This window comes from Monodon monoceros, unplaced genomic scaffold, assembly GCF_005190385.1.
Source record: "Monodon monoceros isolate NGI ecotype Baffin Bay Population unplaced genomic scaffold, NGI_Narwhal_1 Super_Scaffold_14, whole genome shotgun sequence".
In the NCBI taxonomy this organism is placed as follows: Eukaryota; Metazoa; Chordata; class Mammalia; order Artiodactyla; family Monodontidae; genus Monodon; species Monodon monoceros.
This window is the reverse complement of record NW_021703770.1, coordinates 58,669,780-58,694,283: the sequence shown is the minus strand read 5'-3', so window position 1 is coordinate 58,694,283 and position 24,504 is coordinate 58,669,780. Positions and strand designations below refer to the sequence as shown.

General features: G+C 36.8%; 1 protein-coding gene across 1 annotated transcript in view; it reads right to left on the bottom strand.

The window, feature by feature from the left end:
- Positions 1-24,504, bottom strand: part of UBE2W (ubiquitin conjugating enzyme E2 W) — a 73,733-nt gene that overhangs the window by 31,521 nt on the left and 17,708 nt on the right. Inside the window, exon 2 of the mRNA XM_029222707.1 lies at positions 1,053-1,144. Coding sequence (XP_029078540.1) covers positions 1,053-1,144 — 92 coding nt within the window. The remainder of the gene's footprint in view (positions 1-1,052; positions 1,145-24,504) is intronic.

The window sequence follows — 24,504 nt, the reverse complement described above, 5'->3', positions numbered from 1 at the left end:
ATCCATTCAAACATCAACATACCCTTTCTTCATATTCCTGTTCTTAAAGCTTGGCTCCTGTCTTAAGTACTGACTCAAATGTCAAAGTCAAAGGTAACCAAAATTGTTTCTTCTGAAAATAAATATGTCCCTGTTGTGTGAGCTTTGGTCACTTTTGCTCTTTGGACCCAGAATATCACTAAATATTTGAATTGTTCAATTTGTCCTACAAGTTGGTCTATAGTAAACTTTTTCTTGTTGGCTTCTACCCCTTTTACATTTTTGGAGTTTTTTTTTAAGGAGAGAGTCAATTGCTTAAAAATTTCCCATTTTAGAACATTTACCCTTGTCTAACAGAACTGTTAAATCAAAGGAGTGGTAAGGATAGACCACACTGGGTTGTGAAATCTTAGGATGATACTCTTGAAAACACTTTAAACTAATTCAAATGCTCATTTTTAACAGAGGGGACCCATATCTCTACTCTTCTTGGCACATACCTGGGAAGAGGCTTCTGCTCCACTCCCACGGAAGGAGCTAAATTAGAGAATACTTCTATGTCCTCCTTCTACCCTTCACTTTTTGTTTGATTTTTTTTTTTTTTTTACCCTTCACTTTTTCATCCTCATGGAAAAGTTTCTTATTATCAAATGAGAATGCTAAGAGTCTGACATTCATTTAGCTACCCTTCTGTAAAGAAAGCAACTACGTAGTATGTTCAGGGGACAGGGATAGAGATACCTCTTGACTGTCATTCTCTTCAGAGCCTTAAATGTTTTTGAAAAGTCTGATAAATAACCTCATACCAAACTGCTCTATTACAGGTGAAGAACATTTCATAACAAAGTCAGACCAAAGTTTTTAAATGCTGCCTCATTAGCAGGAAACTTTTATAAAATGCAATTGTATATATAAATGCACAGAATAAGATCTGTTTACTGTACTTACCTCTTGGTGGAAGAGAATGGGATGAAATAAGAAAATAATTCTGTATTTTTAAAATGAGTATATATTCATACATTACATTGATAACAAAAGAAAAACAAACAAGTACTTAAAACTTAAACACTTACTGTGTAATTGAATTTTGAACACTCTTTTCATTTAAAGTCATTCCGGGAGGTGGGTCATTTTGCAAAGCCAACAGTTCTTTCTGTAGTCGTTTCTAGAAAAGAATATCAATAATAACTTGTACATTTTTTCCTTACAACATAATATACTTTTATTCACACAGTCTGAAATCCTTGATTAAACTTCGTCCAAATGCTCATGCCTTTTCCTTTATAAGCCCCTTACATCTTCTATATATTTTACATGCCTAATTCTCAAATTTTTAATTGCCTGTCCTATAACTCACAAACTATTGTCAAAATATTTCTAAATATATTTTTAAACTTAGATGTTGTAAAGTGGTTATGAAGAGCAGCCAGCTACCTATAAAACTTCAAAACTACTCCATTAAAGTTATAAGGTTATAAATGCTTAAAAGTTTTAGCAGGGTTTCCTTTACTGCTTTTCAATTATAAAAACCACAGTTCTCCATAATCCTTAAAGAATGTATCATTTCAGACAGACAGGCTTTCGAGAAGAACTATATTAAGTTAAAAAGTCTTTTGAAAAAGTTTAAAATAATTTTAATTTACAGCCCCTGTTTATTTTCTTTAAATAGGATCATTCACATATAATTTAATCTTTCAACACCAGAATATAACATACCAGGGCCTGAGATACATAAAGTTATTTTTTCACATACTAGATGCCCCAAAATGCCCTATGTATTTGCATTCTTGTTTGTACAGCTTTTATTGTTCAGTTCTTCCCTTGTTATCATCAGTGGACATTCTTTTTCAGTATACAAACCACAGCAGCCCATAATTTACAGGTTTAAAAACAAAATAACCAATGTTATTAGAAGTGCATGTAACATTATAAAAATTCTTAATGAACATCTTTTCTTGGATTAAAGCACACAAGCATGGACTTCTGTTCAGAACTCCAAACAACTCTCTACTTAAAAGCTAGTTTCTGATTTTTCTAGACAATGAAATATTACTATCAATACAGCAATGTTTCTAGATCTTTTCAATTCATAACGCCTTTAAATAAGCTTACCACCATCTAACAACACTACAGAATAGAAAACTCCTCCCTTCTTTGCTGAGAATCAATGGCTCTTTAAATTGCCAAAAGTGAAAACTCTTCCTCAGATGGTGCAATATCATAACTGCTAGTAACATGGAAAATAAGATACCAACTAATTGCAACTTCTGACCTCAGCTGCCTTCTAAAATGCAAAATTACAAATTGAAAATTAGTTTAGAAAAATTTTAATTATCCAAAATGTAGAAATAAAGCTGCATAAACAATTTGTTTTGAATAAAGGAGGATTATATTTGTGATAAGTGTCTATGTTAGAAGAGGGTTTTTGATTTATTCTACTTCTGTCAACAAATGTGGGTTCTGTGATCAAGTAAATTTTCAGAAACACTGGGCTCAACAACAAAAACAAAAAAGGATTTTTTTTTAAAGCAGGAATTCTCAGAGACTTCTGATGTACGAACTTGCACAATGATTCTCTAAGGGGAGGAAGACAACATACAGGCTTCCAAAAGTACTGGAATCCTCTCAGTGTAGGGCATCTTGGAAAAGTCTCCTTTCAATGACTACATTTTGGGAAACACTGCTGTGGAAATCCTCCAGATCTTGAAAACTTTACTAAGACAAGGAAGACAGCCCTTGTTATTGAATTAAGATATAAAGGAAGGTCGATTTGCATAGCTACCAACTGAAACAGGATATAAAGGCAAGTTAAGAAGAATCGTGTTGGTGTAATTATTCCTTGGTCTCCTGAAGATAACGGTGAAGAGCACTGTGGAAAAAGAAAAGTTTTCCCCACCCTGACACTACTTATTATAGGTCCACAAAGAAAGGGGCCTGTGGTATAGCCAAACTCCAAGACAATCTCCAAGTAACTGCCTCCTGGTATTCCCATCCTAGTGTAGTTCCCTCCCACACTGTACCAGAGTTGGTCTGTGTAACCGATAGAATACAGCAGAAATGATGGTATATCACTCCCAAGATGAGGTTATGAAAGATTATGATTTACATCTGGGTCATTCTCTCTAGAATCACTTGCCATATTGTGAACAGTCCAATTCAGAGGCCTACGCGGTAAGGTTAGGGCCGCCTGCCAATAACCATGGATGATTTGGAAGAATCTCCAATCTGGAATCTCCAATTCCAGCCAAGATTTCAGATGACCACAGCTGGGGCCAGTATACTGCCTGCAAACTCAAGCCAGAATCCAACTCTCTGCTTCAAGACCCTTCGAATTACATGGGATTATAAATGCTTGTTCTTTCAAATCACTAAATTTGGGGGTAATGTGTCACACAGCGAAAGATGATTAATACAGAACCTCTGCTCCAACCTCTCCCCATTAGAAGGGGCTATCATCCACTTCATCATTTCAATTTCAGTATCACAGGTCAGAATCCAAGACATTCACTGGAGCATGTTTTTTAATTGAGGGGTGGAGTCACTACATTAAAAAGACAATTCATGCCAGTCCCTTACTGTCTCTGCTATCAGGCAATAAACTACCTTGCACACCCACATCCTCTGCAATGAAGAGACAGAGCAGGACGAACATTTGGGGGGTTAATGAGTACTTACTAAGCACACTAATAAAACTAATGATTTACCAGTGTACTAATAAAACTTACCGGGAAAAAAAAAAAAAAAGAGTAGAAGGTCAAACAGTGTGTCTGGCAGGCTCACAGAAACAGGGAATTCACTCTTAGGGATCCTTCCCGGAACAATAATCATTAAAGAGGGCAGGAAGTGTCTTTAAGTAAGCAAACAGGTCCCTCAAGGGTCCTCTGGCTCTTCTAAGAACCCTGAATATGAACACAGAAGCTAAAAAAGGAGGACTTAAAGAGTTCAATGTAAAAATAAAGGAAAATTCATACTCACTTGAAAATGTGAAGACCTAGCGTAACTGTTTTAATACCATGTGTTTAGAGATCATACCATGTAGCATCTATCAACAGAAAGCTATCATCACATGAGGAAGCATTCACCTAACTCTGAAGACAAAGTGTCAGCAAAAGTAGATGAGAAACACGTGCATTAGAACACTAGCAAAAGCAGTGATACCACCAGATTATTAGACCATCAGGGCAACATTGGCTGCTTTCCTAGACAGTGGTGAAAATGAGCGCCTAGAATTGAGATAACTGGAAAATAACGTGCAGAAGGTAACTAAGTAAAGAAGCAGAACTACTTACAAACTACTGGGAGCTAAGGGGGCTGAAAAATTAACAGTTCCAAAGGTTCATAGCCAAATACTACCCTGTCTGTCCCTAAATCGGAGAGGTATGGGAAAATTAATTACATATATTACAAACGTACCATGGTTCTCTGAATCTTAGACAATCAATCATAAGACGCACTATTATTTTATGTAATACTAGGAAAGGAAAACTGCTACCAATTAAACAATTACACACCACTGATTAGACATATCTTGATTTCAGGTATGTTAAAGTAGGGGGAAAATTGTGCATTAAAAAAATATATGATATGTTATTAATAAAAGTGTGATTTTCCTGGGGACTTCCCTGGTGGCACAGTGGTTAAGACTCCACGCTCCCAATGCAGGGGGCCCAGGTTCGATCCCTGGTCAGGGAACTAGATCCCACATGCATGCCACAGCTAAGAGTTCACATGCCACAACTAAGGAGCTGGCGAGCTGCAACTAAGGAGCCCGCCTGTCGCAACTAAGACCTGATGCAACCAAATAAACAAATAAAATAAATATTTTTAAAAAAAAGTGGCTAGAGTAGACAACCCACTTAAAAAAAAAAGTTTGATTTTCCTAACTTTAAGTACTAGAACCACCTGAAAAATAAAAATTAATTTTCTGAGTAAATTTAATATGCCTAAAATGATTGTTCTCTCAATATTTAACACGTACCCAGCGATACGTGATCTCAATCTATAAATATGCACTTTATTCCCAGACTGTGTACAGCAGTACATCTGTCTTCCAAGGCAAAAAGGCCAGGCCCAGAACCTAAATGTTTTAAAGCACCCCAGGCAAAAAGGCCAGGCCCAGAATCTAAATGTTTTAAAGTATCCCAAATCTAGAGTAAACCTAAAAATTCTATCTAGCCCTCATCTTGCATTGGCTCAAGTCTGGAAAATGCACAGGAATTTGAGCTCTTCTAAGAGATCCAAGTGGGTTTATATACTCAGTAAAAAAAGATCCTGATATACCTAAATACCATGAAAAAAAAAGATTTAACACTTTCAGAACTGGCTTGGCTTTTCAGTGGCTCTATAGTCCAGCCAGCACCTCCCTTTCTCTCCTTCCTCATGAATGCAAATGAATCTAAGTGATATGAATCCACTGAAATTTACTACTTTTGGGGGTAAGAAAACCACTGACAAATTTTGCAGTTAACTATTATCAACAAGATGTTGGGAAACAACACAAAACTGAATGGCATTCCTGTACGTCATCATACGATGGCTGAGAATCTCTAGACTACTACAACATCCTAGGATGTGTGACCCTGCACTTAAGAGTGACACAAGTTCAGTGCCTAAAACTTTTTCCCCCTTCAGTACACATAAGGGATTATTCTTGAGATTTCCTCTTCCCTATGACTGGCGCTTACTATAGGGGTCGAGGAGAGTATTTATGTAACATGAAAAGGCTGCCCAGGAGCTTAACGTTTCCTCTTCTCCACTACCACTTCTCCAAGAATCACTAGAGTAGCTGCTTCACAGCAAAGGTCAAGTGTGGGGACATAAAAAGGCCAACAGAATAAAACAGACACATATATTATTACTCTTAGCCTTCTGAGATTTAAAGTCCTCGGAAAGCTCAAGATACAGTTTGGGTTTTTTTGTGGTACGCGGGCCTCTCACTGTCGTGGCCTCTCCCGTTACAGAGCACAGGCTCCGGGTGCGCAGGCTCAGCGGCTACGGCTCACGGGCCCAGCCGCTCCGCGGCATGTGGGATCTTCCCAGACCGGGACACGAACCCGTGTCCCCTGCATCAGCAGGCGGACTCTTAACCACTGCGCCACCAGGGAAGCCCAAGATACAGTTTTTATACAAAAGAGTAAAAGCAATTTAAAGATCACTTTAAAAACTGTAACCACTATGGGAATTCCCTGGTGGTCCAGTGGTTAGCACTCCACACTTCCACTGCAGGGGGCACAGGTCTGATCCCTGGTCAGGGGACCAAGATCCCGCATGCCGTGTGGGACAGCCAAAAAAGAAAAACAAAAACAAAAACACGTAATCACTATGTTCTAATCAGTCCTGTTCCATTTCCCCCAACTGATAATATCAATGCCTGTCCCAACATAGACCCATAATGTTAAACCAAGTTTGAATGTGTTGGCATGATCAGGAAATGAGATAAAATGAAGACTAACACTTTTAAATATCAAAAAAAATTTAAATCAACATGGTAAAGCTCTGAACTCTAATACAGATCCCTGACATTATGTGTATGGTACATAATTTAGTCTGTTAATAATGATTACTCGCAATTATACTCCAATAAAGATGTAAAAAGAAGTTTTTTTAAAAAAATAATGATTACTCTATTGTGACATCCTCAGACAACAGTGAGGTCTACAAGCCCACATGATCCTTCAGTATATAGTTCTGATAGCTTGATAGCCCCAGTTTTCACTTTTTTAACTGTCATCTGCTCTTTGACTATCAATAACTTGTCATAATATCTAACCTCTAGTCACTGACATTCTCTTTCTCCTCTTTTCTTTCTCTTTTATTTGCTGTTTCCCCCTCCCTAGCCCCACCATACATTACCAAGCAAAAGGGTTTACTTATTCTGGTGAATATATCACATTATTTTCGTGTAACAAATCCTAACCAATCTTCAGTGCTGGCACTTAACACTGGCTAACACTTATTGCTTCATTTGCTCTTAAACCATACTATACTCCCCCACTGAAATTAACCAGAGAAATTAGGTACAATTTTTCCAAGTCCTCATAAAATGAAAAGAACAGCCCAGTAACAGGTCCACAGACCACACTATGTGCAGCACAGTGCTAAAACATGGTGTTTCATCCCAATGATGCCATCTTTACCTCTTCGGCTTCCGATCATTTTCATCAAAGCTCATGCTTATATATTAGTTCAAGTTTTGCTTTTTCAGACAGCCGAGGATGATGGGTATGACTGTATAAAAAAGTACTACTACAGTTGTATGACAGAGAACATTAGTGTTTAATAAAGAATACCACACTCAATGAAATGTTCTTAATAAAAAAAAGAAAAATAGACTAAGTATTAAAAAAATTTTTTTTTTATTTATTTTAATTTTTGGCTGCATTGGGTCTTCGCTGCTGCACGTGGGCTTTCTCTAGTTGCAGTGAGCGGGGCACAGGCTTCTTTGTTGCGGGGTGCAGGCTTCTCATTGTGGTGGCTTCTCTTGTTGCAGAGCACAGGCTCTAGGCGCGTGGGCTTCAGTAGTTGTGGCACACGGGCTCAGTAGTTGTGGCGCATGGGCTTAGTTGCTCTGCGGCATGTGGGATCTTCCCAGACCAGGGCTCGAACCCATGTCCCCTGCATTGGCAGGCGAATTCTTAACCACTGCGCCACCAGGGAAGCCCCTAGACTAAGTATTTTAAATAGCATCCTAGAAAGCTCATTCATATATAAAACAGTTCAGCTTCTAAATAATGTATTTGTGTAAGTATCATCCCACACTAATATATGTTGAAACCAAGCCACAAAATATTTAAATGATACTCTTATGGTTATGAATCAAAACCAGGAGAGAATATATCCCTCTTAGATACTAATAATGGCAGTACATCAATGGACAAACTGACAAGATTCCTGGCCCTGTAAAGCTTAAACTCTAGTGAGAGAAGAGAGTTAATAAATAATAACAAAAACAAATAAGTGTATGGTATATTAAAATGTGATGAAAAATGGAGCAAGTTAAGGAGTTAGAGAGTTAGGCCTCACATCTTGTAAATTTTATTTAAAACTGACACTTTGAGAAACTATTCTAAAGGGCAGAAATCCTTATTTAGGGTAGGAAGAAATATAAACAAGAGTGGGGAAAACATTAAAAATGTAGAGCTATATAACAATGATTGCTAATGCAACTGTACATAAAATGTCCAACATGTTTTCTCTAATTTCATCTAACAATCAACTAAAGGTGGAAGGTTAACAATAGGAGGATGTGATAGAAAAAATAATAAGAATACCATATACATTAACATCATTTCACTAATAAATTACTACTTTCCCCCCAACAACATTAAACAATTACAACATTTTTCTTCTTTCAGGGTGAGATGACACGGCACTGAAATGATTTTACCTTATTTTAAAATAAGGTAGAATTTGATTCATGCAAATTAAGAAAAAAATACTTTTTTCCTAAGTATACTTCTATAGCCCTTAATTCTAACATTTATTTATTGAAACTTTTCCCCCTTTTAGGAAATGGAAAGCCTTCAACAAATCAAGGCGTTCATTCTTATTTTAAGCTAACATTTTGGGAAATTCCCCGGTGGCCCAGTGGTTAGGACTCAGCACTTTCACTGCTGGGGGCCTGGCAGTGACCTGGATCAGTGGTCGGGGAACTAAGATCCTACAAGCTGCTCAGCATGGCCAAAAGAATAAAAAATTTAAAATTAAACTAACATTTTCAAAAATCAGACTGGGATGCAAAAAAATGACAAGACTAAATGAGTCCTGTCTGTGAAGAGCCCACAGTCTAAAAAGAGACAAATATGTAAATAATCTCTACATGCTTTCAGGGTACAGCAGTGTTCAAAAAGAGAGTGATCAAAGGGGAGAAAAACCAGGACCGTGGTATACTGAAAGCTAAAGGAAGAATGTATTTAAAGACTAAACAAAATTTTATTTCCAGCACAATGTAGATACTCTGAATAATTCCACAGAAAACAAAAACAAAGCGAACACACGAAGTTTGAAATATTCAAAGGATCAGGGTTGGATTTCACTTTGGGGTTTTCTACGAAACCCAAGGGGGGTACCAAACCCAAGGGGGACAAGACCAAAAAGTGAGGAATCTCTCGGAAGACCTGCATAAAACTATGACCCCTCAGTGTAATAGTGAATAAGATAAACGGCACAGAAAGAGATAACAATGAAATTTACCTGCTTAGAACTTAGCAATGGGTATAGGAAGAAAAAAACGCCTCCCATGAAATGCCAAAATCTCAAGCAGACACCCACATGGGTCTGAGTCTGAATTCCTGCTGAGAACCTTAGGCAAGAATTTAATCAAGTGGTCAAGGAAGAAATGCCCCAGGCAACTCACAGAAGCAAAAAAAAAAAAAAAATCCTGGGGAATATAACTTCTATCCACTGAGGCAACAATTTGTCTTTTCAGAATCTAGAAAAATACTTTAAAAAGTAGTAAGAACCAAATGAGAAATTATTCAGAAGACAATAGCATAAAATACCTGATGCAATAAAAATCTATCTTCCTAGCTGGAAAAGCACCAGTTCCCCAATTAATTTACTTAATGTTCTTGTAGCATTTATATAACTGTGAGCAACCTAAGGCAGAGATTATGGTCTACTTATCTTTGTAATCCTAGCATTCAAAACTGTGCCTGACAAATGTTTTTCCTCGGTAAATGCTTTTTTAAAAAATTAATAAGGATGTTGACTGCTTCACTGTATGCAAAATCCAGAAACAATATATGTGTCTGTCAATAATTATACAAATTATGGCATATGGAAATAAGGCTACACAGCCATTAAGAATGATGTGGATCTCTGTGTACTAACAACAACAGAAGAATCCCAAAACATACTGAAATGGAAAAAAAAAAAGGCCTCAAAAATACATATAATTCCTTTATATTAAAACAAAAGCAGGAGATTTATACAAACGTCATATAAACGCATATGGGAGAGAAGGAAGCACATCCAGCTATTTTATAGTAGTTCCCTCCTAGCAGCATAAATGGAGGAGAAAGAGGACACCCCGTTTACACTATATACTTTCATATTATGACTCTTTTACAACAAGAACGTAGAAGTATATTTCTTATATAATTAGATTTAAAGGCTCAATGGATGAAGAAAACATACCCACATAAAAACATGAACACAAATGTTCAAAACAGCATTAATCATAACAGAAAAAAATAGAGGCTACCCAAATGTCTATTAACTGATGAACAGGTAAACAAAATCTGTTGTATTCATACAATGGAATGTTATTTGGCCATAAAAAAAAAAAAAGAATGAAGTACTGATACATGCTGCAACATGGAGTAACCTCAGAAACATTATGGTAAGTAAAAGTGGTCAGTCACAGAAGACCACATATAGGTTGATACCATTTATATGAAATGCCCAGAAGAGGCAAATTTATAGACATAAAAATTAGACTGGTGTCTGCCAGCAGATGGGAAGAAGATGGAGAGTGAATGTTTATGGGTACAAGGTTTTCTTCCGGGGATGATGAAAATTTTCTATTAGATAATGGGGACAGTTGCACAACTGGGTACATATACTAAAAAAAAAAAAAAAAAAAAATCACTGATTGTACACTTTAAGTGGATGAATTCTATGGCATGTGAAATGTATCTAAACAAAAAAAAAAAAACCTTTTTAAACTCAGTGGATAGGTTAAACACAGGTGAAGAGAGAATTAACACCTAGGAAGATGTCTGAAGAATTTTTCCAGGATGTAACAGAGAAACAGAGGTGAAAACATGAGACAAAGAGAATACAAGACAATAGGAGGCAACATTTGAAGAGATAATGCATGAGAATTCCCCAGAATTGTTCAAGACATCAATCCTCAAGTCCAAGTCCAGGATGAATTCCAAACAGCATAAATAAAAAGAATCCCAAACTCACACACATCACTGTGAAAGTACAGAACACCAACTGAAAAAGAGCTAATCTTAAAACTAAAGATAAAAGATTACCTACAAAGATACGTTGTAAAATTAGAATGATGGCTATCATTTTAAGAGCAATAATTGAAGTCAGATAATACTAGGATTTAGAAAACAAGTGGAACTTTATCTTTCACCTAAGTGAAAATAATTGACAATTTTAACTCCTACACCTAGCAAAACTAGATACAATTTCAAGAACACAGGTGAAAAGAAGGTATTTTCAGATAGAACAGAGTTTACCAACAGTAAGCAGCTAAACAATAAATCTTAATTTCCTTCTGGAAAATAATCCTAAATGACAGGTGAAAGATGCAAGAAGACATAGGAAGCAAAAATATGTAAATATGTAAGTAAATCTAAACAATGATTGTATAAAACAACAAAGGCTCACAATTCCTTATGTAAAAACTCCTGGGGCCAGATGTTTCAAAATTAAGAATTTTCTGGATTTTATAAAAATAATAATAATGCACCCCGCCAAACTAATTAGTATTTAGCACTGAAATATGTGAATGTTTATAGCATATGAAATTTTAAAAAACACTACGCAATCTCATACCCATTCATTTCAGGTTTCACAAGAAAAATTTGTAGTCAACTTCCAAAAAGTTTTGATCTCTAAGCCATTTTAAATTTATTTTTTCCACTTTATTTTTTTTAAAGTACTTTTTGTTTTTTTAATTCAGGTATAGTTGTTTTACAAAGTTGTGTTAGTTTCTACTGTACACTGGATTTCCCTGTGCTACAGCAGGTTCTCATTAGTTATCTATTTTATACATATTAGTGTATATATGTCAATCCCAATCTCCGATTTCATCCCACCTCCCCCTTCCCCCCTTGGTGTCCATATGTTTGTTCTCTACCTCTGTCTCTATTTCTGCCTTGCAAACTGGTTCATCTGTACCATTTTTCTAGATTCCACATATATGTGTTAATATATGATATTTGTTTTTCTCTTTCTGACTTACTTCACTGTGTATGACAGTTTCTAGGTCCATCCACGTCTCTACAAATGACCTGATTTCATTCCTTTTTATGGTTGAGTAATATTCCATTGTATATATGTACCACATCTTCTTTATCCATTCATCTGTCGATGGGCATTTAGCTTGCTTCCATGTCCTGGCTATTGTAAATAGTGCTGCAATGAACACTGGGGTGCATGTGTCTTTTTTTTTTTTTTTGCGGTACACGGGCCTCTCACTGCTGCGGCCTCTCCCGTTGCGGAGCACAGGCTCCGGACGCGCAGGCTCAGCAGCCATGGCTCACGGGCCCAGCCGCTCCGCGGCATGTGGGATCTTCCCGGACCGGGGCACGAACCCACGTCCCCTGCATCGGCAGGCAGACTCTCAACCACTGCGCCACCAGGGAAGCCCTGCATGTGTCTTTTTGAATTAAGGTTTTCTCTGGGTATATGCCCAGTAGTGGGATTGCTGGGTCATATGCTAATTCTATTTTTAGTTTTTTGTTTTTTGCGGTACGCAGGCCTCTCACTGTTGCGGCCTCTCCCGTTGCGGAGCTCAGGCTCCGGATGCGCAGGCTCAGCGGCCATGGCTCACGGGCCTAGCCGTTCTGCAGTATGTGGGGTCTTCTCAGACCGGGTCATGAACCCATGTCCCCTGCATTGGCAGGCAGACTCCCAACCACTGCGCCACCAGGGAAGCCCCCTATGTTTAGTTTGTTTTAAGGAACCTCCATACTGTTCTCCATAGTGGCTGTATCAATTTACATTCCCAGCAACAGTGCAAGAGGGCTCCCTTTTCTCCACACCCTCTCCATCATTTATTGTTTGTAGATTTTCTGATGATGCCCATTCTAACTGGTGTGAAGTGATACCTCACTGTAGTTTTGATTTGCATTTCTCTAATAATTAGTGATGTTGAGCATCTTTTCATGTGCCTCTTGGCCATCTGTATGTCTTCTTTGGAGAAATGTCTATTTAGGTCTTCCGCCCATTTTTTAATTGGGTTGTTTGGTTTTTTGATATTGAGCTGCATGAGCTGTGTATATATTTTGGAGATTAATCCTTTGTCCGTTGATTCATTTGTGAATATTTTCTTCCATTTTGAAGGTTGTCTTTTCATCTTGTTCATGGTCTCCTTTGCTGTGCAAAAGCTTTATTTATTTATTTATTTATTTGGCTGTGTTGGGTCTTCATTTCTGTGCAAGGGCTTTCTCTAGTTGTGGCAAGCGGGGGCCACTCTTCATCGCGGTGTGCAGGCCTCTCACCATCGCGGCCTCTCTTGTTGCGGAGCACAGGCTCCAGACGCGCAGGCTCAGTAGTTGTGGCTCACAGGCCTAGTTGCTCCGCGGCATGTGGGATCTTCCCAGACCAGGGCTCGAACCCGTGTCCCCTGCATTAGCAGGCAGATTCTCAACCACTGCGCCACCAGGGAAGCCCTGCAAAAGCTTTTTAAATTTTATTAGGTCCCATTTGTTTATTTTTGTTTTTATTTTCATTACTCTAGGAGGTGGGTCAAAAAAGATCTTGCTGTGATTTATGTCAGTGTTCTTCCTATGCTTTTTTTTATAAAAATATTTATGTACTTATTTATTTGGCTGCGCCAGGTCTTAGTTGCCACATGCAGGATCTTTAGTTGCAGTATGCGGGCTCTTAGTTGTGGTATGCAGGATCTAGTTCCCCGACCAGCGTTTGAATCTGGGCCCCCTGCACTGGGATCACGGAGTCTTAACCACAGAACCACCAGGGAAGTCCTCTTTCTTTTTTTAAATTGAAATATAGTTGATGTAAAATATTATATAAGTTACAGGTGCACAATATAGTGATTCACAATTTTAACAGTTATACTCCATTTATAGTTATTATAAAATATTGGCTATATTCCCTATGTTGTACAATATAACTTTGTAGCTTTTTTTATACGTAATGGTTTGTGCCTCTTATCTCACCCCTGCCCCCTTTCCTCTCCCCACTGGTAACCACTGATTTGTTCTCTATATCTGTGAGTCTAAGCCTTTTTTTAGATTTTGGATTTGCAATGAAGTATATTAGCCAGAAATCCCTAATGTGTAAGATTAGGGCAATCAACATATAAACTGGTAGGCACGTGATGGGAGTTAAACCCTTCCAAGGTCATTTTATATTTTGAAAAGAGTGCAAACATACTGATAAAACTTTAGATTTTGATAACTATGCATTTAAATTAGCTATCACAATTCCTGCAAATTAATTTTTTAAAAAAGACAAACTGAACAGAAAAATTGCTGAGAAACTAGAACACATGGTTGACAGAAAGCATCTTAATGACCAATAAATATAGGAAAAAAGGGTCAACCTCAGTGGGGAACAGAAAAATACAAATTAAAGCCATATTACAATAGTGACATATATCTACCAAAATGGCTAACATTAAAAACTGACAAGACCAAGTTGACAAGTATATATGTTTAAGAAATGGAACTCTCATACACGGCTGGATGAAGTGTAAATTGGCAAACGATTTGGTGCTACTTGGTAAACCTGAATATAATAAACATATGCTCTGACCCACCAATTTCATTCTAAGGAATATACCCAACATACATATGTTCGACAAAACACACGTAGAAGAATATTTATAGGAGCATTATTCATGACAGGCCCAAACCAGAAATAACTCAAATGCCTGTCAACAGTAAATTGGGTAATCTGTGATATATTCATACACTGCAATAAAAATGAATCTGTTCTACACAGAACATGGATCCCATAAACTACTGTTGAGCAAAAGAAATCAAACAAAAAACAAAACATTTAAAAAACCTGTATCATATAATTTCATTTACATAAACCTCACAAACAGGCAAAAGCAACCTATGGCATTAGAAGTCAAGACAGTGGTTACCTTTGGGAAAAGGAAGCAGTCATCAGGAGTGGTCATAAGACAGGCTCCTGGGGTATGAGTATTATTCTATTTCATGTGGTGGTTACAAGGATGCATTCACTTTGTGAATATGTGAACTCTATATTTAGATTTGCATACTTTTCTGTATATTACACATACTTCAGTAAAAACATTTATTAAACTGTCCTAAAATTGACTGTGGTGACCAACTCTGAATAATAAAAGCCATTAGCCTGTATACTTTGAATGATCATGGTATGTGCGTTATTTCTTAATAAGACTTAACAAAAACAAAAAATGTTTATTAAACAAAAAAATAAATGAAAGAAAAACTAAATACAAAAAATGTTAATTGTTGAATCTAAATAAAGTCTAGAGATGTTGTACTTTTTTCTACTTTTCCTCATGATTAAAATTTTCATAACTAAAAGTATGAAATAAAAACTAGAAATAACAGCAAAATAAATGCAAAAATAACTACGGTAACCTGTAAAAGAATAGGAGTGTATAAGTTCCAAATGTGGAGAGGTGGAAAAAGCAAAATGAGAAAAAGGAAGAAGAAATCAATCCACACTAAGACACAGATACAAAAAAAGGATAAATGAAAATCATACAAAATGAAAGAAATTCCATTATATCAGTTAGTCAGTTAAAAAAATGAAAGTTATTTAATTAAAAGATAAATAGATGGTGACAATATACAGTTTATGTGATTTTTAAAAGATAAGGGCACCGAAAGGTTCAAAATCAAAGGACAGAAAAGATACCAGGCCAAATAAAGTTGACAAAGTTACACTAATATCAAGTAAAACCGACTTTAAGACCAAAAATACTAACAGAGATTTTAAAAAAACAAACTATATAATGATAAAAGGTTCAGTTCATCAAAAGCATAGAACTTGTATACACCCCGCTAATATGTATAAAATAGATAGCTAATAAGAACCTGTTATGTAAAAAAATAAATTTAAATGATAAAAAAACCTTGTATATACCCAACTTACCTTTGAAAATAGACAAGCAAAGGAAAATTAACAAATCTACCTTCATAGTAGGAAATTTTATTAAGACCTCTCAAAGTAATGGATAGATCAAGCAGACAAAAAAGCCGTAAACTATTTCTGTCAGACTCCCCTGTCTTCCATTCTGCCAACAGAAGGTACTGGGGGGAAAAAAAGTAGAAGAAAAATGCCATTCCCCCTCCCATTTTATTCCTGGTTCTGAAACACCTCCAACAGAAGGTGTCTCCTATTGAAGTCAAGAGCTGGCAGCTGTAGATTCCAGAAAAATCAGCAAAAGTTGAGCTCCTGGGTTCTCGCTGAGTTGCAGCAGTGTGTATGGTTCTACCAAGTAGCAGTAACTTGTACCAGTGCTCCAGCAGCTTAGTAGCAAGTGCACGCTCTTTGGTTCCAGCCATAGGTAGTAACAACTCCCAGATCCTTAGACAACCTCCCTCTTCCTCTCAAACCCTCTCTACCCTTTTTGCTGCTCTAGTCCTAACCATACCCTTGTAACCTATTACCTGTATGAAATCTCTCTCTGCCTAAAAGTATCTAGAGTATTTACTATTTTCCTACCTGTTCACTGATGAATAGAGCATTTTAAAAACACTGCCACTAACTAGAGAAAAAAATCTTTTCAAGCACTTACAAAGCATTTATAAAAACTGGTGTGAAGCCATAGAGTCTATACCTCAACAAATTTCAAAGAACTGTGATACAAATCGCATCCTCTGACCACAATGCAGTAAATTAGAAATCAACAGCAAAAAGAACTGGAAAAAACCCACATACATTTGGAAATTTTAAAACACACCTTCGAACAACTCAATGATCAAAGAAGAAGGAAACTAGAACATATTCAGAAATGAATTATCATGGGAATTCTCTGGCGGTCCAGTGGTTTGAACTCCGTGCTCTCACTGGCAAGGGCCCAGGTTCAATCCCTGGTGGAGGAACTAAGATCCCACAAGCCCCACAGCACAGCCAAAACAAAACAAAACAAAACAAAAAAGGAATTATCACAAAAACATTACCTATCAAAAGGTGTGGAATATAGCTAAAAGTGTGCTTAACAAAGTATACATTAAGAATTTTAAATGTTTACTTTAGAGCAATAGGTCCTAAGCTTTTTGGTCTCGGGAGCCTTTTACACTTATAAGCTTTTGCTTATAGGGGGAAAATATAGATATATTGCTATTTACTGCAATAGAAATTACAACTGTGAAAATTTAAATGTTGTTAATTTACTTAAAAATAAATTCATCATTTATTAACAGACACTGTTTTATGAAAATAACTGTTTCCAATACAAAATGTATTATATATGAAGACTGGCATTATCACAGCAATCAGATAAGAAAAAGAAACAAAAGAAATCCAAATTGGAAAGAAGTAAAACCATTACTGTTTAGAGATGACATGATACTAAACATAGAAAACCCTACAGAGAGGCCACCAAAAAAACTATTCAAATTAGTAAATTAATTTAGTAAAGTTGAAGGATACAAAAGTAATATACAGAAATCTGTTGTTTCTATACATGAACAAGAAACTATCAGAAAGTAAAATTAAGAAAACATTCCCATTTACAATTGTATCAAAAATTAAATACCTAGAAAGAAATCTAACCGAGGAGGTTAAAGACCTTTACTCGGAAAACTATATTGATGAAAGAAAGTGAAGACGACACAAACAAATGTAGAAATACACCATTCTCATGGATTGGAAGCATTAATATTTCTAAAATGACCATACTCCCTAAAGAAATCTACAGATTCAATGCAACCCCTATCAAAATACCAATGTATTTTTCACAGAACTAGAACAAATCTAAAATCTGTATGGAAACACTAAACTCCAAATAGCCAAAACAAACTTGAGAAAGAAAAACAAAGCTGGAGGCAACACACTTGCTGATTTCAACTTATACTACTAGGATAAGGGAATCAAAACAATATGGTACTGACACAAAAAAAGATACATAAGTCAATAGAACAGAAAAGAGAGCCCAGAAAGAAACTCACACTTACATGGTCAATTAATCCGCAAGGAAGGATGTAAGAATATACAATGGGGAAAAGACAACCTCTTCAATAAACAGTGTTGGGAAAATTGGACAGCTACATGCAAAAGAATCAAAATGGACTACTATCTCATGCCAGGCACAAAAATAAACTATAAATGGATTAAAGACTTAAATGTAAGACCTGAAACCAAAAAACTTGTAGAAGAAAACTTAACGAGTACACTCTTTGACATCAGTCTTAGTAATATTTTGGGGGATGTTGCTGCAGTCAAGGGAAACAAAAGCAAAATAAATAAATAAGAAATGGGTCTACATCAAACTAAATATGAAGCTTTTGCACAGCAAAGGAAACTGACAACAAAGCAAAAAGGCTGCCTACTGAATGGGAGAAGATATTTGCAAACAGTGTTATCTGATAAGGGATTAATATCCAAAATATACAAAGAACTCATACAACTCAACATCAAAAAAACAAACAGCCTGATTTAAAAATGGGCAGAGGGGGACTTCCCTGGTGGCACAGTGGTTAAGAATCCACCTGCCAATGCAGGGGACACAGGTTCGAGCCCTGGTCTAGGAAGATCCCACATGCTGAGGAGCAACTAAGCCCATGCGCCACAACTAACGAGCCTGTGCTCTACAGCCCGTGCTCCACAACAAGAGAAGCCACCACAATGAGAAGCCCTCACACCACAACAAGAGTAGCTCCCGCTCGCCACAACTAGAGAAAGCCTGCACATAGCAACAAAGACCCAACACAACCAAAAACTAAATTAATTAATTAATTAATTTAAAAAAAATGGGTAGAGGACCTGAACAGACATTTTTCCAAAAAAGACCTACAGATGTCCAACAGGCACATTAAAAGATGATCAACATCACTAATCATCAGGGAAATGCAAATCAAAATCACAATGAGATATCACCTCACACCTGTCAGAATGGCTATTATCAAAAAGACAAGAAATAACAAATGTTGGGGAGGGTTTGAAGAAAAGGGAACCCTCATGCAGTGTTGGTGGGAATGTAAATTGGTGCAGCCACTATGGAAAACGGCATGGTGATTCCTCAAAAAACTAAAAATAGAACTATCATATGATCCAGCAACTCCACTTATGGGTATTTTCCCGAAGAAAACAAAAAGAGTAATTTGAAAAGATATATGTATCCTTATGTTCACTGCAGCATTATTTACAATAGCCAAGACATGGAAGCAACCTACGTGTCCATTGAAAGGTGAAAAGATAAAGATGTGGTATATATACACAACAGAATATTACTCAGCCATAAAAAAGAATGAAATCTTGCCACCTGTGACAACATGGATGGACTTCGAGGGTATTATGTTAAGTGAAACAAGTCAGACAGAGGAAGACAAATACTATATGACTTCACTTATATGTGGAATTTAAAAAGCAAAACAAATGAACAAGCAAAAAGAAACAGAAACAGATTCATAGATATAGAGAACAAACAGGTGGCTGCCAGACAGGAGGTGGGTGGGGGAACGAGAAATAGGTGAAGGAGATCTTCCAGTTACAAAATAAATGAGTCAGAGCAATGAAATGTACAACATTGGGAATATAGTCAATAATACTGTAATAACTGTATGGTGACAAATGGTAATTAGACTTACCATTATCATTCTGTAGTGTATAGAAATATTAAATGCTGTGCTAACATAGTACTGTAGGTCAATTATACTTCAATAAAAAACAAAATGAGAAGCATAAGCTCTTAAAAATAAAGGTAAACATATGATATACAAACATATGTAAACATACTCTGATCAGGAAAGGCAAAGTTAAGTGAAATATAAAACTCCTTTCAATTATTCATTTTTTTTAAAGTAGCTTTATCTTACATTTTTGCTAATTTCTTTTAACATCTGGATTGTTTCAAAAAAGACATCTAGATTTGAAAGGCAGCAGGATTAGCCCTGGTAGGCATCAAGATTTCATCATACACACCATTGTAAAGCAATTATACCCCAATAAAGATGTTAAAAAAAAAAAAGATTTCATCATAAACTCAAATATGAACACATACAGGCCAAATGGGACAGACGAGATAACCCAGATGATGCAGACCCACACATATCTGGAAACTTTACTGTTGACCAAATAGGAAAGCTTCTTAGTAAATGGGGATAAGACAAATTGTGTATTCATTAAAAGAAAAAAAAAGAAGAAATTGGATCCCTAACTCAACCCATAAGGGATTAAAGATTTAAATGTGAAAGACTAAACTGTAAGACTTTTAGAAGACAACAGTTTAGGACAAAATTTCATGAGCTCACAGTAGAAAAGGATTTCTTAAAACAGAGAAAGTACAAACCAAAAAGGAAAAAGACTGATAAATTCTCTTTGCAGTTCATCAAGACACTGAAAGTGAAAAATCAAATCTTAAACTAAGAAAAGAATTTAGTCATACAAAAGAACTCCTGGGCTTCCCCGGTGGCCCAGTGATTGAGAGTCTGCCTGCCAATGCAGGGGACACGAGTTCGTGCCCCGGTCCAGGAAGATCCCCCGCGGCTAGGCCCGTGAGCCATGGCCGCTGAGCCTGTGCGTCCAGAACCTGTGCTCCACAACGGGAGAGGCCATGACAGTGAGAGGCCCGCGTACTGCCAAAAACAAAACAAAACAAAACAAAAAAACACAAAAAAAGAACTCCTATAAAAATCAATAAAGGATAACCAAACTGAAAAACAGTCAATAGGCATTCCACAGAAGAAACACAAATGGCCCGTAACAAATAAAAACGATATCTGACCTCTTTATCAATCAAGGAAATGTGAAATAGAAATGCAATGAGATGTCTTTCACAAAAATTAAGTCAGACAATACTAAGTGCTGGGGAGTATGTGGTATCCCTGGAACTCCTGTACTACCAGCATGAACATAAACTTATTTAACCACTTCTGACATTAGCTGGTAAAACTGAACAAAGACATAGTACAACCCAGCAAGTCCACTCCTAAATATATATACATACCCCAGAGAAAATCATGCACGTGTGCATCAGGAAAGATGTGTTAGAATATTTAAAGCAGCTATGTTCACAATAAACTAGGAGTAAAATAAACAATTATAAAAGACTTTGTAGGGCTTCCCTGGTGGTGCAGTGGTTGAGAGTCTGCCTGCCGACGCAGGGGACACGGGTTCGTGCCCTGGTCCGGGAAGATCCCACATGCCGCGAAGCGGCTGGGCCCGTGAGCCATGGCTGCTGGGCCTGTGCGTCTGCAGCCTGTGCTCCGCAACAGGAGAGGCCACAACGGTGAGAGGCCTGCATACGGCAAAAAAAAAAAAAAAAGACTTTGTAACATGGAATAGTACTTAGTCTAAAAAATGTACTGTTACATCCATCAAGATGGATTAATCTTAAAAGGTTAAACAAAAGAAGTCAGAAAAAAGTAAAGAAAAATAGGGGATGATAAACAAAATCCAGGAGAGCAATTTACTCTGGGAAGGAATAGGTACAATTAGTAGAGGTACATAGAGGTGGCTTCAAAAGTAACGGTAACTTTTATCTCTTAAGCTAGATGAATATTAATATTCTTTATTATTTTATTAATATTCCTTAAAATAGTCACTTATGATTTTTAAATTCTTTTTTATGCATCATACCCTTTTTTTTTTTTTTTAAGGCCACTTCAAAAAGCTTGGTTGTGAAAGGACGGAGAAGAAACTTTAGCATAAGTAAATATTTATGAGACGAATCAAAAAAAAAAGAGGAAAGGGGAGTGATAACTGATATGTGAAATATCTGTGAGATGTTTAGGATTAGGGACTGACTTTACAAGGGAATTGTTTTTTCAATGTTAAATGCCATGTTTATAAGGAAAAGATAGAAACCAAACTATTTAAAAATTAACCCCTTAATCTCATCATCCATTGATCTTCTCAGGGTAGTGATTTTTCTTTTTACTAATCTGTAGTTTTCTAACATTTCAACAATGAACATACATAAAAATTTAATAAAATGAATGATAACTGACAACAGTGTGGCAGATGTACTGGAGGAGTTAAGACAGAATGAAGGCCAGGAAGCCATACTGAAAACTACTTAGAAAAATAAAGAGGTGAGACATTACTAGTGAACAATCGAGATACAAAAGACTGGATTCAATAGTAAATGATGGGGGGAGTAAGAAAGAAAAAAATGAGAATGACTCCAGGATGTTAGCTTGAGTAATGGTGGTACTATTAATCTGAAACAAATACAGGAGGAGGAACAGGTAGAGTCAGCCAGTCTGTCTATGTGGCGTTGGAAGCAGCTGAGATTTGGACCTGTGGATTCAAGCTTATTGTGAATATTCAGATAGATAAAAATAACTGAATCAACCAGATGAAGCCTGGCCTTCTATTTTATTTTTATTTATTTATTTATTTGGTTGCACCAGGTCTTAGCTGCAGCAGGCGGGCTCCTTAGTTGCAGTGTGCATGTAGGATCTAGTTCCCTGACTGGGATCGAACCCGGGGGCCCCTGCACTGGGAGCACGGAGTCTTATCTGCTGTGCCACCAGGCAAGTCCCCTGGCCTTTTAAAACTCTAGGCTGGGTATGCTCTCTACCATGAACCTAATGGATCCATCATGTGTACTTTTTAAACTACCTCAGCTCCAGGAGGCAATGAGTTCACAACCCGAACTTCTCAAGCTAGTTCAGAAGTTATCTGTCCAGTGTTTTGGAAATTAACATTCCAAATACAATATCAAACCCAAATTTCTCAAGCTAGTTCAGAAGTTATCTGTCCAGTGTTTTGGAAATTAATGCTCCAAATAAAATATCAAACCCGAATTTCTCAAGCTAGTTCAGAAGTTATCTGTTCGGTGTTTTGGAAATTAATGTTCCAAATAAATTATTTAAGTTACCCAGAAACCTTGACTCTGAATGAAATAAAATACAGTTCTGAGTCTACTGTTCTGCCCTTGTGATCACTACATTTCATGCTATAGGTAAAAAGCAGTAATTAGCACTAAGCCTGATAAGAGTTGAGGTCTCATTTTAGCTAACCTTTTCTGACACTGGAAGAATATTTAAATGCGGTGGGTTTTTTCCTTGTAAAGGTACAATTACAAATTTTTTATTATAACTTCCAGATTTGGTTACGCTGGGCTACATTCAGAGGCTTTAATAAGTATTAATAAAGTTGCTGAAACAAATATAATGTCATAAAGCATAAAACATGCTATGTAGTGGAAAATGTAGACTACAGCCAGGGTTTGGCACACATCAAGCCTTAAATAAATATGCTGAGTGCAAAGTTTGGTTTGACCTACAAATCAAACTGCAGATCTATCACAAAAGACAAGAATTAGGATTTAGGATAATAGGATCTGTCACTTATTTGTTAAAAATGTAAGTAAAATTCAAGCCTTAGGAATATAAGTGCATGGGAATTCCCAAGCAATCCAACGGTTAGGACTCCACGCTTCCACTGTCAGGGGCCCGGGGGGTTCAATCCCTGGTGGGGGAACTAAGACCCTGCAAGCCACATGGTGCAGCCCCTCAAAAAAGAAAGAATACAAGTGCTATAAAGGATATATTCAATTGGCAAACTCAACACCTGCTTTCCAGGAGTGTATAATATGTGTGACTTTGGATAAATAATAATCTGTAGCTTAATTTCTACATAATTAAATATCTATCTCAGATTGTTAGAATGAGATGGGTCAGCAAATTTAACAATATTTTGAAATTTTTAAAAATATTTTGAAGCTCATGAAAATATGTATCAATTTCATTTGTTTGGAGGAATTTTTTTTTAAACCTGGGACCTTGGCAGTGAAAGCAAAGAGTCCTAACCACTGGACTACCAAGGAATTCCCTGGGGTAATATTTTAAATAATAAACTTCAGCTTTCTTTCAGCTCAAATCTATAAACTGTGTCACAAATATTCTCCAAAATTCATTAATGAAAAGCTTCCTTCTAAGTAAAAATGCTAAATATGCAAAAAATGCAAACTGCCAACTTGTTTCCCTATTTTTAGCCAATAACTAAAAGAAAAATAAATAAAAATCACACCACCCCTAAAGTCAATCTCTGGTCCTTCACTTAACTCCCAGAGAAAGAAAATTCTCTCCCCTTCTTGAAACCCTCCCACCTCTCTCTCTGGATCTCATGCCTTATCAGCTCATCCAGGATATTGTTCTCAGGGTTAATAATCTGGTTTCTAATAACTTCATTCTTTCCCAGTCCATAACCCCTTCCCCTCAGTCATCATTTGGGTCTCTCCTAGCTTTAAAACAGTCATCATTTATCTTCTCTGTCCATTCCTTCCTTTCCTTTCACTGTCCAACTCCATGAATTCGGTCAACACCCACTGCCTCTACTTCCCCTCTAATACATTCACTTAAACTTCAATCCCTGCAAGCTTCTCAGAGTTCAAGCCACTTGCTTATTAAACCTACTGGAGGTCTGATTTCACAGACTTATCACTTACAATCTTCCATGTGAAGACCTTTCCCCCTTTGATTCTATTGTACCAAACTTGGCTCTCTTCCTATTTCTGCGATACTTATCACATTTTACTCGCAAGGCCCTCTTTTTGGAGGCACCCCCAGAGCAAAGTTTTCTGGCATTTTTGGTGTGCTCCTTCACAACTTTCAATTCACTATCAAGTATTTCGAGAGCTAGAAAATACCAATTCTATGACTTAGTAACAGCATTCTTGAAAACTTACCCTAAAGAATA